This window comes from Gavialis gangeticus, unplaced genomic scaffold (assembly GCF_001723915.1).
Source record: "Gavialis gangeticus isolate Ggan-Ray unplaced genomic scaffold, GavGan_comp1, whole genome shotgun sequence".
Taxonomy (NCBI): domain Eukaryota; kingdom Metazoa; phylum Chordata; order Crocodylia; family Gavialidae; genus Gavialis; species Gavialis gangeticus.
The window spans coordinates 51,740,405-51,758,497 of NW_017729031.1; the positions used below are offsets into that span (position 1 = coordinate 51,740,405).

Sequence of the window (18,093 nt, forward strand, 5' to 3'; positions counted from 1 at the left end):
GGTCCCTTCCAGCCCTAATATCTATGAAATCTATGAAATTCAGATTCGGAGATTTGGCCGCCAAATCAGGCCAAATGTCCACTGAATCTAATCAGCAACCAAAGCTTTGCACAGCCCTGCTATCCAACCAACAACTGGAAAGAATATTGCTGAGGTTGGTCACCAGCTAAAATGAATTCTTGGAGTGTATAAATTTGTCACAGTTCACACCCAACTGGTGGTTCAGTCCAGGAGAATAAAATATGAATGATTCTAAAGTCCTGTAGTCCTACATCTACAGTCCTAAATTTTTTTATTACAAACATATTATAACCAGAGCAGATTGAAAGCTGCACAGTTGTTAGCTTAATTAAATGTGCCATCTAGTGGTAATGTAGTAATAGTTGCTTTAAAAAGACAAATGCAGTGATTTTTTTTATTCTTAGGCTAGGAATAGGTGTTGCATTGGCCTCTGGACCAGTGTACCTTTGTCTTGGAACAGAAATATCCTGGAATAGGTGTGTACACACATCACCCTTCTAATAAGGGTTTAGTGAACAGCTGAATACACTGCCATTTTTCTGTCATTAACTCAATGATGCAACCCTGGGATAACCATTCAAATGCATTTGTGCTGTCATGGGTTAAATTGTTAGTACTTCTTTAGGATTTATCGTGGGACAATGGACATGGATGTCTGAACAACTGCACTTTGTCCTGGGATAAAATTGTTTATCCTGGGACAAGTATGACATCTGTTTGTAGCCTTACAATATCACCTGTGGCAAAGGGTGCAAGCACTGGCACAAATTCTTGTTCCCCAATTGTTGATCATCCCCACTTCTTAATTTTCTCAATTTTGGTGTCATATATTCAGAGGGAACTATCTGTGTTGCCAGAAGCTGTTTCCTCTATTGTTATTGGCCAGGATCTTGTTACTTTAGGTTTAAACTTCACCACAAGTTTAAATCATCCATGGACTTCATTTTTGAGTATGTATAGTAGAGTTAACACTAAGGTTACAAAGGGACTTAGATGATCAACAGCTACTATTGCTGCCAAAATCAATTTAACATCTCAAAAATACAGGTCAGCTGCTTTCTAATCTTGGAGCTGTCTAAAGTCCTTACATGCTTAAGTTTCCATCAGTAAAATTCCCTAAATGCCTACATATCTGTCACTGGATATGTATACAACCACCCAAATCCTGAAGCCACTGAGCAGTTGAACTCCTACCCTTTGCAGGATTCTCAAGTAAGGTGTTCCCCTGCCTGTATCCCCTTTATGGCCAAATCATGAAGCATTCTCATAACATGCCTACTGGACTGACAGAAAACAGCCTACTTGGACAGAAAACAGCCAGGAATATGTGAGATATGGGGGAGAGAGGTTTAAGCCCTTTAATTGCGTGATGAACTTAAGTTTTATGAAGAAATATTAGAAGAGACCACTTCAGAATACCCAGCAGCCCAATGGTTATGGCACTCTCCAGAGAGCTGGGAGATCTGGATTCAAATTCTTGTTCTAAATTCAGGGGCAAGGAGAGATTTGAACCTGGATCTCCCACATCCTAGGTATGTACTGTACTCTACAGGTTTTTTGCATAGAAAAGTAGACAATTGGCACCAACATCTTGTTTTGTAAGGTAGGGCTAATCTGTCTTATATGTTTGTGTCTGTGCACCTAACTGAGGGCTGAGGAATTCCACTGGATGGCATATGTCAGAGTTAGTCATTGCAGCAATGAGCAAAGTTGGTGGATTTAGCCCTTAATGCTTAGAAAATAAACCCTATTGCACATTGAGTCCTATCAGATAGATGTAATTGTTCCATATATCATAACTGCTGAAGTCTCATGTAATTTGGTCAGTTTGTGATTGCATGCGGAGATCAAGAAAATATCGACCTAGGCTTTATTGATATCAAAACAGTAAAACCATTGCTAAAGCTGTCAATAGTACTGACAAATTGCTGCATTAATGAATTTGTGATTTAGTAAATCACGTTACATTTTCAAATGCCAGATAATTTCATGTTCATTATGAAGTGTTTTACACAACATATGGGTTATTCTGTTGTGTACTTTTTCACTATAATTAAACAATTCCCCTTCAGAGAGAAGGTAAAAAATGCCATTAGAAATGCTATTAAAACAACAAGATGAGTGGAATGATCACAACATTGTGTTGTATTCAAATATAATCTGATTTTAGGGACCCTCCATTACAGAGGAATATGATTAAATAGGATTGAGAAGCTTCTCTTCCTTAATTTGATTGTTTCCCTATGATGGATGGGGAAAAGAAAAGAGAAGAAAGAAGCTAGGGAATAATCTTGAGAATGGAAAACAGCTTTCCTTCAGGAATGTCCAGGCAAGAGTAGATGAACCCACTTCCAAGTACTTACCAGGTTCAAAAAGGAAGAGACCATGCATCAGGAATTGTTCCTTTCTTCATATGATTAACGATAGAAGTTATTGTATTTACCTAAATCCATGACAACTTTGAATTTAATATGAACTGAATATTCATTTTCAGTTCTATACATTGAAAATTATATATTCGTTATAATTTACCTTGTATAGAATCTAATTACTGGAGGGTTGTCTTCATTTCTCCCACTGCTGTGACAGGGAAAGCAACTATTGGGGGTGGGGCAGGTGGCCTGACCCTTGCCTGTCTCCCTAGCCACTTGCTCCCTGCCCCGCCCCTGCCCCGCCCCCGCCTTTAGTTCCCGTGAATGCTTACGCTATGCAGTGGGTGTGACTGAGACTGGCCCTGGACCTGGGTTGACACCACAGCTAGGACCAGAGCAGCTCCCCTGACACTGCATGGTCTCCCCGGTGCCACTGTCCTCCAACGCTGCACTATGTACTATATCTCCGGTACTCCCCCTGCTGCATGCCTCCTCCCCCACCACACAAGCCACCTTGGCCCTGGCCCGGGTTAGACATCAGCTACCCTAGGCTCAGGTCAGTGTCAGGGCCAGAGTCAAAGCCACAGCATCTGCCTGTTCCCAGCCAATACTCAAATAAAAAATGAGGGTTTCTTCCCCCCATGCTGAATGAGGAAAAAGCTCAACTTGGATTTGAGTAAATACAGGTAGATAGTGAAGGTGATGTATTGATGATGTTTACCTCTGAAGATGTAAAGGGAAATACTTTGTCATTCCATTTCCAATACAGTTCACTTTTAAACAGTATCAGTCTGAAAACTGAATATATGTATACATGAATATCATGTACTCAGATAGTTGTCTGCTTGATTTTAAAAAGGCTCCTTTAAAAACAAGATGTAATTATTTTTCTATCCCTCTCTCCTTTAGGGTATTAAACACAACACTCTTTGAAATGTATGAAGCTCTGGGCAATTTTCCAGCCATGTGGATCTTGAACATAATGCTCCTGATTCTTCAAATTCTGCACTGCTTGTGGTCTTATCTAATTTTAAAGGCAGCCTATAAAGTGATTGCAAAAGGCAAGGTAAGGGAATACAGTGTTGTGTGACATCTCATAGTAAATGTTTCGATTTTAAATGTTTTCAAAATGAGTACATCACACTTACTTTTTTTGTTCTTCTGACACACACTACAGACTTGAGGACCAAGCACTGTACTGTAATACTCTTTTTTCTTCCTTCTTAGAACAGTAATTAGCTCTGTGTACTTTATAACCAAAATATTAGGTATGTGACTGAACATTTTGCCTTATTTTTAAGGACTGATTACATTGTGATCCATGCTTTCTTTTTTTAAGAACAGGTATGTTGTATCCTGTAAGAGCCATGTAAATAGCTGTTCTTCATTCTGCCAGCTGTTTTTCTTCCTGTTCTAAAATGCTTCATAGAGTAGTATTTACCTCCAAAGTGACAACAGCAATAACATCAACAGAAACCTGTGACCATTTGCTCTTGATTAATGGCAAAGCTGTGGGCTGAATTTCTTAAGTCTACTAACAGATGCATTTGGACACAATACATGTCCGTATTGGCATGTCTCAGGAGTCCAACAGATAACAAGATCAGAATGCTGAAATACATAGTCTGTGGGCTCAGTCTTGCTATGCTCCAATGTAGCAAATCACTTGAGTACTTTAAGCATGTGAGTAGGCCCACTGAAAATAAATGTAATTGTTTTGTTTTGATTTTTTTTCTTTTCACTGCTAAATTTCTTAACAAGATCATGCTCTGCACTTTGCTGGATTGAGTCTGGAGTCAGCTATTAAAGATGAGTGCAGTCATGGTCTCTGCTTTGCCTGAGGTCCACATTTGAGTCACCTCTGCTTTAGGAATTCTGAGCCTTAGCCATCTTCTTTTAAATTAAAGCAGTGACTTCACAACATCATTCCTGTGATTCTTTCTTATTCTGCTTCCTTATCATTTCCCTTGTGCTGTCCTGGAAGGCTGGGAAGTGGAACCCTTTGCATGTAAGTTTCTCTGGATATGCTTTGCAAAAGACTCATGCTGTGCAAATCTATGTTCTTCTATTGTTTCCTGTGTCCTTCCTCCTTGTTTCTTCTTGCTACTCCTGCTTATTGCTTAGGCTCTAAGGGCTCCTATACACACGTGTGGAACCTGCTCCGACGCACTGGGAATCCAGCGCATTGGAGCAGACTCGATTAATCGATTAATTGAGTCTTCTGGAGCATGGAAATTGACATACTCTAGCAGCCTTCCATGTTATATGCATCAGTGTCCTTGCGCATCTCCACACTGAAAAAATGGCGGTGGAGCACTTTGAAATAAAACACGTTCAATGAGCTTTAGTTCAAACCACTCTGCCTCCATTTTTTCAGTGCAGGGACATGTAGGGATGTTGATACATGTGACACATGGGTGCTTTTAATTAGCACAGCTCACTAATTAAAGCACCGGGTGCCACATCCCACTGCACATGTAAAAATGCCCTAAATGTTTAGAAAAACCTGTTTTCAATTCTGGGTTTGTGCAGAACACTGACTAACAAAGGAATACAGTGCTTCCTGAGCAAGTTTCCAGATAGCAAAAAAGGCTGGGAGGGCTTACAACCATTTTGGAGGATGGGATTCAAATTCAATAGAGTCGTGATAAATTAGAGAACTGAGCTACAGACCACAGAATGAAATTCAACAAAAACAAAGCGAAAGAGGAAAAACCAAATGCACAAATACAGAACAGGATTTACTGGCTGCCAGTGGCACTGCCAAGAAGGGTGATAAACCCAACATGAGACAACAGTTCTACGGCCTCAAAAGCAGCAAATGCAATTTGGAGCTGCATCAACAGAAGTTTTGTATGCAAGATACAGGAGGTGATAGTACCACTTTAATTGGTACTGGATAAATCTCTCATGGAGTCAGAGGCAAAATACAAAGATGATAAAGGGATTGGAATGCCCTGAGCTGAATTTAACACACATTTTGTTGTATAAAAATAGTTTGCTGTCTTTGTCGTATAAATGACTCCTGGAGTCATTTTTTTAGGATGCACAGAGCTTGACATAGAACAATTAGGTGGTACGCATATATGTGAAGTCTGAACAATCAAATGCCATATACCATTTTCAATTAATAGCACCATATCCTATCATTAACACTGGGGAGGGCAATTTAGAATCTTGATTTTTGCTTAATAGTTTCAGGGGAGTGACAATTACTGATGTTGACTTAGAACCTTAGCCCTAAAAGCTCACAGATTCAGAGAACTTTAGGCCAGAAGAGAGCATTAGATTGTCTAGCCCACTGGTGTTCAAAGTATAGCCAACAGACTAGAGCAGAGTTATTCAGCCTGTGGGGCTCCCCATGAATCCAGGAATTTGGTGGCAGTGTTAATTGCAACAGCCCTGGAACCCTGTGGCAATTAATACTGCCACCACTCCCTTGCCACTACATTTTTGGATTCAAGGGCTAAATGACATGGTCCTGAATGCCAGATTGAGCTAGTACATGGGGCCAGCTCATGGCAAGCCTCAGTGCACAGGGTCTAACCTAATGCGCAGCCCCAGATGTAGTGCACGGAATCAGTCTGCAGCCCTGGATTTGGTTTGGTGGACTGGCTGCACCCCACTCATCCAGCCCACATGCTGCAAAGGCTGAGCACCACTGGTCTAGTCTGATCTCTTCATAGATTTCATAGACGTTAGGGCTGGAAGAGACCTCAAAGATAATCAAGTCCAGCCCCCTGCCTCAAGGACAGGAAGTCAGCTAGGGTCAAAGGACCCCAGCAAGATAAGCATCCAAGCATTTTTTGAATAAGTCCAGAGTAGGTGCCTGCACCACTTCTGGTCTATTCCAGGTCTTGGGGGCTTGGACAATAAAAAAATGTTTTCTTATGTCCAGCCTAAAATGGTCTTGTAGGAGTTTATGACCATTGGTCCTTGTTTTTCCTTGGGGCACTCTAGTGAACAGACGTTCTCCCAGATCCTGATGTACTTATAGGCAGCCACCAGATCCCCCCTGAGCCTGCGCTTTTCCGGACTGAAGAGTCCCATGGCTCTCAGCGTCTTCTCATAGGGTCTATTCTCTTGCCCTCTGATCATGTGTGTGGCTGTCCTCTGGACTTTCTCAAGCTTCTCGACATCCTTTTTGAATTGTGGAGCCCAGAATTGGATGCAGTACTCCAGCTGCAGCCTCACCAAGGCCAAGTACAGCAGAAGGATGATATTCTGAGATTTACTTAAGAAGCATGTATAGATGCAAGCCAGGGGTTTGTTTGCTTTACCAGCTTCGACATTGCATTGGTGGCTCATGTTCATCTTGTGGTCAGTCATGACCCCCAAGTCTCTTTCTGCAATGGTGCTAGCAAGTGTAGCACTGCCAAGCCTATAAGCATGCTGCGAGGTTTTTTTCCCCGAGGTGGAGTACCTTGCATTTATCAGTATTGAACGTCATCAGGTTTGTGTCTACCCACTTACTAAGCTTATCCAAGTGAGCCTGGATCACTAGCCTGTCCTCAGGTGTGGACACTGTGCCCCAAAGTTTAGTGTCATCGACAAACTTAGCCAGTGCGCTTCTGTCACCAATGTCCACATCATTGATAAAGATGTTGAAGAGAACTGGTCCAAAGACAGAGCCTTGGGGGACTGGTTATGGAGCACCATAATAACTCACTGCCATTGGCCACTACTCTGTGGGTCCAACCTTGGAGCCAGTTTCCCAGACATCAGACTAGTGTAGCCGAGGCCACAGTTGCCCAATTCTTCCATGAGGTCATGGGACACCAGATCAAAGGCTTTTTTTAAAGTCCCAGTATATGACATCAATCTCTTCTCCCTTGTCCAGGTGATACATCACCTGGCCATAGAAGGCCATGAGATTGGTCAGGCAAGACCTACCCGCAACAAACCCGTGCTGGCTATCCCTCAGGATACTGCCCTCAGCCAGCTTGTCCAGAAGGGTATCCTTGATAATTTCTCGAGAATCTTACCAGGGTTTGGCTTGTAATTCCTGGGATCTGCTTTCCACCCTTTCTTGAAGATGGGTACCGCATTGGCCTTCTTCCAGTCTTCTGGTACTTCACCTGAGTGCCACGAATTTTTGAAGATTTTTGCCAATGGTTGGGTTATGACACCTGCCAGCTCCTTGAGTACCCAAGGGTGTAATCTGTCACGCCCAGCTGACTTGAAGGTATCCAGCCTCTCAAGGTGATCCTTTACTAGATCAACACTGATGCTGGTTATAAATACACCCTCACCCTGGCCATCCTGTGTCTTGCTAAGCAGGGCGGTCCCATTGGATTGATTAAAGACCACCATGAAGTACTCGTTAAGCAGGTTGGCCTTTTCCTGGGTGTCAGTTATCAGCTGTCCCGTTTGGTTCAGCAGGGTTCCAATGTTACCCTTGCTTTTTTTCCGACTCCCTACATATCTGAAAAAGGACTTTTTGTTATCCTTGATATGTGAAGCCAGATGGAGCTCGGTTGCAGCCTTGGCTTTCCTGATCAGCTCCCTGCAGGTACGGACCAGTACTGAGTACTCCTCCTTGGTTGTACTTCCAGATTTCCATCCTTTATAAGTCTCTCTTTTGAGGTGTAGGAGGTCCTTGAGTTCCCTGGTGAGCCAAAGGGGTTGCTATGCCCTTTTGCTGCCCTTTCTCCGAGATGGGATGACCATCCCTTGTGCTGTCAGGATCACTCCCTTGAGGAGCAACCACTCCTCTTGGACTCTTCCAGTCAAGTCATAATCCCTTAGGGCCTCAACAACAAGCCTTCTGAGCTTGTCAAAGTCAGCTTTCCTGAAGTCGAGGACTTCAGTATTGCTGACTTGCCAGCTTTGCTGACTGACTTGCCAGCTCTTGTATATCATAAGCCAAGGTGCCCAAACCATCAACCCGTGCGCCCTTGGAGCCATTGTATCTGGCTAATCAGGATCCCCAAAAGTTGGAATATTTGGCACTGTGGGAGCATTGGAAGCTGCTCCCAGCCTCGCTTGGGCCATTGCCACACAGTGGGATCAGGGGATCCACCCCCTGCACAGTGAGATCCACCCCCTACACATCTGGATCAGGCCGGGTTACTTCCCATTCTCCCACACATCCTGCATGTCCAGATTAGAGGCAGAATGCTCCTACCTTCCACCCTCCACTCCCACCTGTACACCTAGATCTGGGCCAGGCTCCTCCTCCCTGCTGCCTCATGTCTGAATCAGAGCCACTGCCACTCTGCCCACTCTTCCCTGTACGTTCAGACTGGGGCTGCTCTGCCTCTACCCCCTTCTGTCCCCCCATGGGTCCAGATTGGGACTGGCCCACTCCCTGCCCCCACCCCAGGTAGACAGATCCAGTCAGGCTTCGCACACCCTTCTTCTTCTTCCCCACCCCCTCTGGGTACTGGCACTGACTCCGCATACCAGATTGAGCCCGCTGGCTGATCTGGCCTGCCTACAGACCTGGCACTGCCCATCAGGTCTACAGGGTGAAAAGGCTGCACACCACTGTCATAAGCAAGCTATTAGATCTCATGTACCTGAAGCAGGAAGTTTGCTGCTGGTAGTATCTTAATAAGACTTGCAATGTGGAAACACTTTATTTACAGGAACTTACCTAAAGAGTTACCTGTAGTAAAGCACTAACAATCTTGCCACTGTCCTTGCAAGGATCTGAGGCCTAACCTTGTGTGACATAGAGGTAAGTCCTTCTGGAAACCTTGTTTCATAGTTTGTGCCAGGAAATGCGGCATTCCTGGAGACAGTCTGGGTGAGGCAGCTGGCATACGCATGTTTTTAAAAAAATATTCTGCCTTCCAAAAACAAGGTGCCCCTCTTATTTGTGGGCATGTTGTATTGTGAGAGAGTATAGTGACTTTTTGTAAGTGCTTCAACCATAAACACCCCTGTGGATGAAACTGCCTGTAATACATTTTTTAACTGAAACTGCTAAAATAGAGAATTAAAATTCTGATGACAGCAAAAGTCCAGTGTCCTTAGCATCAGAACTACAGCACTGCTAGACACTGGCAAAAGGGAACTATTCTTATTATCATTTACTTTGGAACTCCAATATATATTGTGTTGTTCTTCTCCAGTTAAGAAACCTCCTTGATTGTGAGGATGGTGGTTGTACTGAGACAGTTAAGAGGGGACACTTGGGACAGATCCTTAGGGCTGCTTCTAAAATATAAAATAATCTCCATAGGAATTAAGCATGTACAGTTGAGTTTCCCACCCTAGGACTCTTTAAATGTTTTACAGAACACACTTTTGGGGGGGGGTTATCCCCTACAATTGACTTTATCATTGTGAATGAATTTGCATGCCAGTATTTCTAGTTCTGTGAGACAGCCAGAGAATGGAAACAAACAGAAGGAAAATCACTGTTGGATTCTAGCTCTCTTCCCATTAGTGCATCCTGATTCTGCTTCATGCACTTTGACTGCTTTTTATATGCTGGCTCTGCCTTTCTTCCTGTCCTGGAACAAAGCAGGGAAGGCATCTAGTAATTTGTCATTTACAGTGCTGTATTTTAGTTTGTCTTCTTTCTTATCACCACCACATTTCACAATGGATCAATCCATTTGAGTAGCATATGTAGGAGGGGAGAGTGAGAGAGGAACTTCTGAAGGGATTACTAGGAGATAAACCTAGAACTAATAATAATGCCCAGTTCTTGAATATCACGATATTACCTATCAACCTCAAAGAGCTTTGCAAAAGAAAGAATAATTTCTCTATTTTATAGGTAGGATACTGAGGGATTGTAAGAGAGCTGTGAACCATGCCCAGCTGTGGATAGACTGCTTCTATTCACTGAAGCGAACAGCCTACTTAAAAAGCAAAATTTTAAGATAAATATTCAATTCATCTTTATAAGTCTTAAGCCAACTAGGTTGTGGAAAAGTCTCTCAGGAAAACCAATAGGAATTACTTCATGAGGGACATATGACTTAAGACTGGACAAAGCATTAGAAAATGTTTTTCAGGGGACAGGGGAGCATTAGCAGGGAGATAGATTGGATTGACCAAAAGGCTCTGATTTTTCCTTCAGTCTGTACACAAATACCTGCGCACTCACTTTCAAAATGAGCACCTGTGTGTCAGACTAGGTTCAGACTTTCATGCGGGTAATGTGTTACCTGCATAGACAGTTATCGGTGTTTGAAATGCATCTAAACAAGTAACTGCAGAAACACATGGTAGACTGGGGCCCATTGTACAGTTCAGTTTCAACAGTCTCTAACTTCTCTGATATTGGTTTGAACAACTGAAGGTTTTTTCAAGCTGCAGGATTTTCATGGGTAATATCTTTTATTGGACCAACTGTATAGTTTGGATAAAGTTAGACAAACTTTAGAATGCAAGGTGTTCTTCATCAGGTCACACAAGTTTTTTCTTTACTTTGTCATATCAACAGCATGCTTCTTCTCACACATTCTGCAGGTAGTAAAGGATGAACGAAGTGATGTTGAGTCAAGTTCAGATGAGGAAGATTCAGTACCTCGTTCAAAGACCCCACAGAGCCTTACTGCCACAAATGGGACCGGTGGCACCAACGGGACAAATGGGTATCTTACCGGTGGCACTTGTTCAGAGGAACATTAATCCTTGCATTTAATCCTGATACATAAACAACGTGAACTGTTTGCTACTGGAAGTAAATAATAAGTTGTAAATGCATTTTCTTCATATATCTCAGCATCAGAAAAAAAAAAAAACTTAGGAGTATCAAAGCATTCTGATAGTGCACTGCCATATTTCCTGTTTGTGAATGAAGACAACACCCCATTCTATATATGTAGGCATGCTGTATGTATATGTAATTGGCACAAAGGGAGCAGTATTTTCATTTGTACTGTCTTTGAATATTATTTATTTTGTATATGTTTTTGGGACTTATGGACAAAAGGGAATTTCCGCATTCCTGCTTTTTGGATTTTTGGTGGTGGAGATCAATATGCCAAGATCTCTTCTGTCCACTCCTATTGTTCTTCCTTAGTCTCCTATGAGTAGTAGTCTGCTCGATTTGTCACCTCCCAGTAACATATGGCACAGCTTTACGAATTCTAGTTCTTCAAATCTTTTGCTCTTTGGGTTTTTAAGTGCTGGTTTTGAAATTGCCCATAACATCCCAATGGCCATTTTCCCAACAAAGTTTTAAAACTATGGGGGGGTTTTTCAAGTAGTCTGTAATGCTTAATCCATAATTCACAGAGGAGTATCACGGCTGCTTATGGGGCAGCATCAACAGCTGCAAGCACTGTGGTGGTGGCGAGGGCTATTTTTGCACTTCCCCAAAGGCAGTACCTGAGGCTGCTGCCCCAGTTGCTCCTTTTCGGTTATAATTCAAACAAATCCATGATAATTGCAGGATATTATTTTAGTATGGTACCAAATTCAGAACCAGTGGTTAATTGCATTTGAGTAACTTGATTACTTCTGCAAATGCCCAAAATACATTTGTCAATAGCTATGTATGACAAAACACAGACTTGCAGATTAGTTCTTCCTTGCAAGTCTGACCTCTATGGATTTCAGCTTCTTACATAGATTTCATGCCAAGAGATATTTGCTCAGGTGAACCATTGTGAAGCCTAGAGTTCACTCTTGAATTTTAGTATTTGTTTCTGCAAGTTTGGAAGGAAGAAGCAGTGACAATTTAAAACAGTAGCCAAAAGTTCATTGCTTCACCAGACAGTAGGCAGTCAATATCTTGTTCTCATCACAGCTTTCTTGTTAGACATTTGTGGAGGGAAAGCAGCATGTTTTGCATTATCAGGAAAAAATTATTTTAAACACATGAAAACATAAGCAAAATTCCCCTACCAATTCATAGGAGACTTTCAGGGCTCATGAATATTTGTATTAAACTTAGAAGTAAAGCTTAGAAGTGGCTGTAAGATAATTTGGCTTTCCTGTGTAATTTTAAGTTGTATGGGTAGGGTGTAAACTGCTCCCAAAGGAGCCCATATGAGGAACACTTGAAAGACACTATTTCTCTTCTTTCTATATGAGCGTACTCAGTTTCTAGGAAAACCTTGAGAGAAGTATTGCTAAGAAGACCACTTCACTCCTCTGTTTAGCAACAGCATTGCCAGAAACAGGAGAGGTTTCTGGGAAACAGTACTCTATGCAACCTGCTCTTCGGCAGTATTGTGTATGGAAGCAATGTGCCTATAGACCAAAGACATTTGTAAAAAGATGAGGAGGAGTGAACTAGCAAAAGGAAAGTGTTGATATGAGCAGTGAAAGCATCCTCAGCAAGAATACTGAGAGACAAACAGGTTGTTTCCTCACACCTATGCAAGCATCAAAACACAGATGGTTTTTCAGACCCTATGGTATTTTTAATGGCTTTGTTACTTATGAATTGTATTAGAGAAAGCTTCAGTGGCACTTTGTGTGAGACACTGATATTTGTCCAGTTCCAGCAAGTGTTTGTTCTGGTTCTTGAATGTCTATGGAGCCATCATGGACAAGAGCCCTAGTATGTTAACCAAAAATGTGCAGAAAATAAAGGGAAGGGACATGTATACTGACTCCATGTTGACCCCAGGAGCACAGCTGAGAAGCAAACCCTGTCAACTTAACTGTAGCTTCATGCATGTCAAAGACTGGAAATGAGGCAATGTAACCACATGCTAATGAATATGCCTAAGAGTGGTATTCAGCATTGGACTCTAAGGAAACTGCATTACTTCATTTCCAGGATTCAGTGACACTCCTTGATTTGGTGTGGAGGCAGCATAGATGTGCCTGAAGTCCTGAAGAAGAATGGTGCTTTAGTGGTGCTGTCCACTACAAAGTGGTGGTACTTCACAGAGGAGTGCCACCACTCCACAAGAAAAATGGAAGCTAATAAGGCATGAGAATAAAAGTAGAAATGCTAGCAGTCTCTGAAGAAAATACCCTGTATGTGAGGGCTGAAGTGGCAAGTGTTGTAATCATCAATTTTGAGACCACATGGAGAGATTTTCAAACAAGACTATCTTCCTGGGATACAGTGAATTAAATTTTTACCTCCTGAAATTTTACCTGACAAGATGATCAGTAAGAAAAACTGACAACCTGATGTACAACAAAGTAGATGGCTTCCTCTGTTGTTTTTATTTTTGTATAAGGGAAACAGTTTAAGTTAGTGTATCCCAAAAAGGTTTTGGGAATTGATGAAACCTCTGCAAGTTCCGAAATGCTGGCAAATAGCTTTCATGTTATCTTAAGGATGCAGTCTTCGTTTAAAATAATTGTGTACGTTGTACATACCTTCTTAATATCCGGAACAGACTAGTTACAATTAGAGTTCTCTGTGTAATCAGAGAGCAGGCATCACAGTCTGGCCTTTACCTCAGATATACCCATGCAACTTCTTTGCCTTCCCCTCTAGTGGTATTGGATACTGAGTCCTATTAACAGAATGAAATAGGCTTTAATGAAGGTGCACCTTGAAATGGGGAAAGATGGGAGTCTGAGAGTGGGCCATTGGAAAAATAGGGATGGGGGATTAAGAACTATCAAGAACTTTACTATTCACTGCTGAACCATAGTATTTTTAGAGACCTGAAAATTGAGCAATTTTCTCCCACCCTGAGCAAAATGAACCAAAGGCTTTTTTTGACTTGGGTCGTTACTTCACCCAATAAAAGCCAAAACAGTTTTGGTTCAGCCTTTTCTGAGAGGCACACTGGTGTGCCAAACATTTAAAATCTTTTTTATTGGAACCCGGGTTTATGCCTCTAGAGGCTTTGTAGTGGGGATGGGATGCTTTTGGTGGCTGTTAAATATTTTTTAGGCAATCATGTATACAATTAAACTTATGCTTTGTGAATAAAGTTAATTGAATTATAAATGGTTCACACAGCTCAGTATAATTGCAAAGGATTGGAAGGTTCTGTACGTCAATCGCTGTCACAGTACCATTACGTTTGCTCAGAAATGCGAGTATGTATGTTGCAATCAATGAGTATTTTCAAGATTTTTGTGTCCTAGTAGGCTTTATTCCAATTTAGTCTAATTCATTTTCTCTGCTCCCTTCTTGTAGTACAGTAGGAGACAGTGGTGAGATGTGTAAGTAGATAAATGAAAAGCAATGTGTAGACTTTTTAGCAAATAGTAAGAATTGTCTTCTATTTCTAATCTGCCCTGCTATAAAGTAAACTTAGATTCACTTCTCTCCATGTACTCTCTTTTCAGTATTGACATGCAGCAAAGCAGGAAAGTACATGGTTTTCTTTAAAAAAATAAAACTAAGTGTTATAGAGAATGCAAAAAATATATCTAATCAGAGAGGGTTGGGTGGTTTTTAATTCTTCTTAAACTTGGTAAAAAATACCAACAAGTGACACAAGTTGTTCTCTTATTGTCATGATGTAGATTTGTTTGCTTGTTTGTTTTTTGCTATGATTTATTTCATTTAATCTTTCTAACAGCTAGAATGGGTCATAGCTTCCTTCTCTAGACATTGAGATGCATTTTCCAGCCTGGTATCCAGTCTTTGTGACCAGTCAGCATAAGTACTGTTGCCAAAACCCCTTTTCATGTGCATGTGTGCACCCCAACCATGTGCACAAATATTTAGCTTACTTTCAAGTAATTCTTGTGCTAAATTTGAATTGTCATGAGCGACAGAAAATCACCATATGTCCATGATCACAAGACGATGACAAAAAATAAAGATTGCTCTGCAACCAAATGTCACTGATAATCAATTCAATGTCTCTGGTTAGACACTGCAAATAAATGATACAGAATATTCTTGTTGGAAGTCTAATGCCTGTTTTGTTCATTTCTCTTAACCGCACATCATTACTGCGACATCCTGTAATTCTCAAAGAAAATTGGTCAGTTGGTTTTCTACTATTGATATTTTTAATTCTTTTTGCTGTAGTTCATTCCTTACATATTTCCACTTTTCTACTACTTGTGACCTTTGCTTCACAAGGATTAGCTGACCATTGTACCCTCTGTTGTAATATGCATCAAAATAGGCCCAACCTCATGATTTTCTGTAAATTACAGTTGCCTTGAACCCACAAAGCAAAACAAGTTTATATTATGTGTTTTGAGTGCATGGTTTAGATTCAGGACCTAATGGGAACTTTACTAAGAGAGCTTATTTTTTGAGCATTCACTGAAGTTTGGAAAAATGACATACTTGTACAGCCTTTAAACAGTAAGGATTTCTGATTGTAGTTGCAATGAAAACACAGTATTTGAGTGTCTGCACTGAGTTCTCAGTGTCTGAAGAACAGGGTTGCTTTTTCCTCCCCTTTTTTTTTCAAATTGTCTCCAATTTCATTAAAGGAAGACATACTGTGAAAAGGTATTGGAATGTTGTCAACCTAGGATTTCAGTGATCAGAGAAACTGTAAACCCAAATGATTTCTAATATTCTATAGATCTTTAATGATATAAAGATCTAGGAAACAAAACTTAAACATTCTGGTTTCCATAAAGCTTTGAGCCTTTTCGCTTGAGCCTGTAATTCATTAGCTTTACTTTGATGAATGTTTGCTCTCATGCTACTTTGCATGCTGTTTTCCTGCTGTGAGCCAGGGTGGGCCAGCTAACACAATTTCAACTGTGTTTTCATGACAATTCTGTGCTTAAGCAACTCTCAGAAATACAGTGATGTGTTAGCTACTTAGAATTATTTTTATGTATCAATATTGTGCCGAATTTTGGGGAGTTATTTTGTGTTTTACTTGTTTTGGAGGGGCGGGTTCTTTCTAATATGGGAAATTATAATTATCCCTCATTCCTAAAGCCAGTCAATATTGTGGATTATTCTAATTTGGAGACGCATAATAAACATAAGTATTAGGAATGTAATGTTAGTTTCTGTCTCTGTTCTGTGAAAGGAAACAGCATTTTCTTGTGTCCATGACAACATTCCTTAGATCAAAGGGTGTTGTCCACTGTACAGACTATAACATTTTCTAGAGTAGTCTCATAGATTGGGTTAGTTCCGTATTATCTGGGATTTATTTTTGCTATTTCCTAGACTTCATTGTCCCAGAAATAAGTATTTAAGCAACAGATTCTCACTGACTCAGAAATCCAAATTCTCTCCATAGGTATAAAAGTCAAACAAGATTTCCAAAAACAACTAATGCCCAAAAGTGCCTTTTTTGGATGTCCAACTTGAGATATTTTGAAAGGGTGTTATTTTTAACAGTTCTTTTAAAGCATCTCAGGTAGGGCACCTAAAACCTGAAATGCCAACAGTAATTTATTTTCTTGAAATCTTACTTAAAAACGTGCAAAAGAAAAAGCAGATGCACAAAAGAAACTGTACATTGTCTCAGGTTCTATTCAATGGTTTAGGTCAAAATGGTGCTGTTACTTTATCAGCTGTCTTCTAAAAATGTCCCACTGTTACTCACTCTGGTGTCACTATATTGATTAGGTTTAATTGATACGACATTCAAAAGGTCTTTGATTGTGGGAGTGCCGTCTGCCCTGAGGTGCTATAATGAATGCAGCTGCACCAATACTTGCCTCGGTGGAAACATTTATAGCTTAAACAGGCTTACTGTCTGATTTATGACAGCACTTCCATTTTTCACTACTGATTTGCTAAAGCAGAAGGGTTCATGGTTTAATCTTCTTGTGGAAAACTCTCAGTATGTAGCAGTGCAATTAGCTGTGAACACATTCTGCACATGCATTGAAAAAAAGCCCACAAAAGACTGGTTGTCAAGCAACATCTGCTAAAGGTTTACTGGATGTTGTAAATTATTTAAGAGACACAGGGCATAGAAATCTGGTCCAGGCATTACAGAGGATGAGAGAACACAGTGCTGGCCTCAGATGAATGAGTCCTTCCACTCATCAGTTACACTTCTGCTTGAGTCAGGAGTGCCCAATCAAGGGATTATGGATTTAATAGAAAAAGTTAATTATAATTAATACATCTACATGATAAAATGCACACATTTTCAAGTTTATCCTAACATATTACATTTTCAAAATACAACATTTAAATCCCTGTTTGTCCAAGAGGTTCATTGGAAGTTTTAATTATGTGAAAACCTGTCCCATATAATGCATCTGAAATCTTTCAGTGTTTATTCTGCTTCTATCTCTGCTGCTTACACAACATCTTAGAAAGCTAGCATGCATGGAAAATGTATGTGAAATTTTGTGGGAGAGAGAAGAAGTAGTTCCCTGACAAACTGTCCCAGAACCCACAGAAATCTTTTTATACATAGAATACCTTGGCACTTAGCTGGGTCTAGGTGTGTCCGGCCCGGAGAAAGAAAGTTCCCTTACTCCTTTAGAACAAGAAAATAAAACCAATGCAAGCTACCACAGAGGCTGATACTTGTTAGGCTGACATTAACTCTTCCAAGATGGCTTCACTTCATTTGGAGAGAATCAAAATGCGCAGCTATGATGGCCAGTTGAGCCAGTTGTAGCATAACTTAGTAGTGAACCATGATGCTATGGATGGAAGTCCTGCAATCTACATGGAGGAGCTTCCATTGTTCTAAACAGGGATCCAAAATGGTCATGGTGAGGGAAGCCCAGGGTTTATCCTGGGATTTTGGACTTTCTTCCCATCCAGGCTGTAAAGCAGATATTTCTGTATTTCTGTCCTGCAAATAAAGTTAGGCAACATGTTCACAGAATCAAAAACCTAGAAGCTTTGCATGTGTATTAAGTTGTCCTTATCAGCAGGTTTGAGAGGAAGATGACAGTCTGGGGGGGGGGG

General features: G+C 40.9%; 1 protein-coding gene across 2 annotated transcripts in view; it reads left to right on the forward strand.

The window, feature by feature from the left end:
* CERS6 (ceramide synthase 6) overlaps positions 1-14,623 on the forward strand; it is a 310,243-nt gene extending 295,620 nt beyond the window's left edge. Inside the window, exons 9-11 of one of the 2 annotated variants that reach the window (XM_019522753.1) lie at positions 3,303-3,459; positions 4,378-4,401; positions 10,824-14,623. In XM_019522753.1, coding sequence (XP_019378298.1) covers positions 3,303-3,459; positions 4,378-4,401; positions 10,824-10,985 — 343 coding nt within the window. In that variant the 3' untranslated portion in view covers positions 10,986-14,623. The remainder of the gene's footprint in view (positions 1-3,302; positions 3,460-4,377; positions 4,402-10,823) is intronic. The other variant, XM_019522754.1, reaches the window with a different exon arrangement.
* The last annotated feature ends 3,470 nt before the right edge of the window (positions 14,624-18,093 follow it).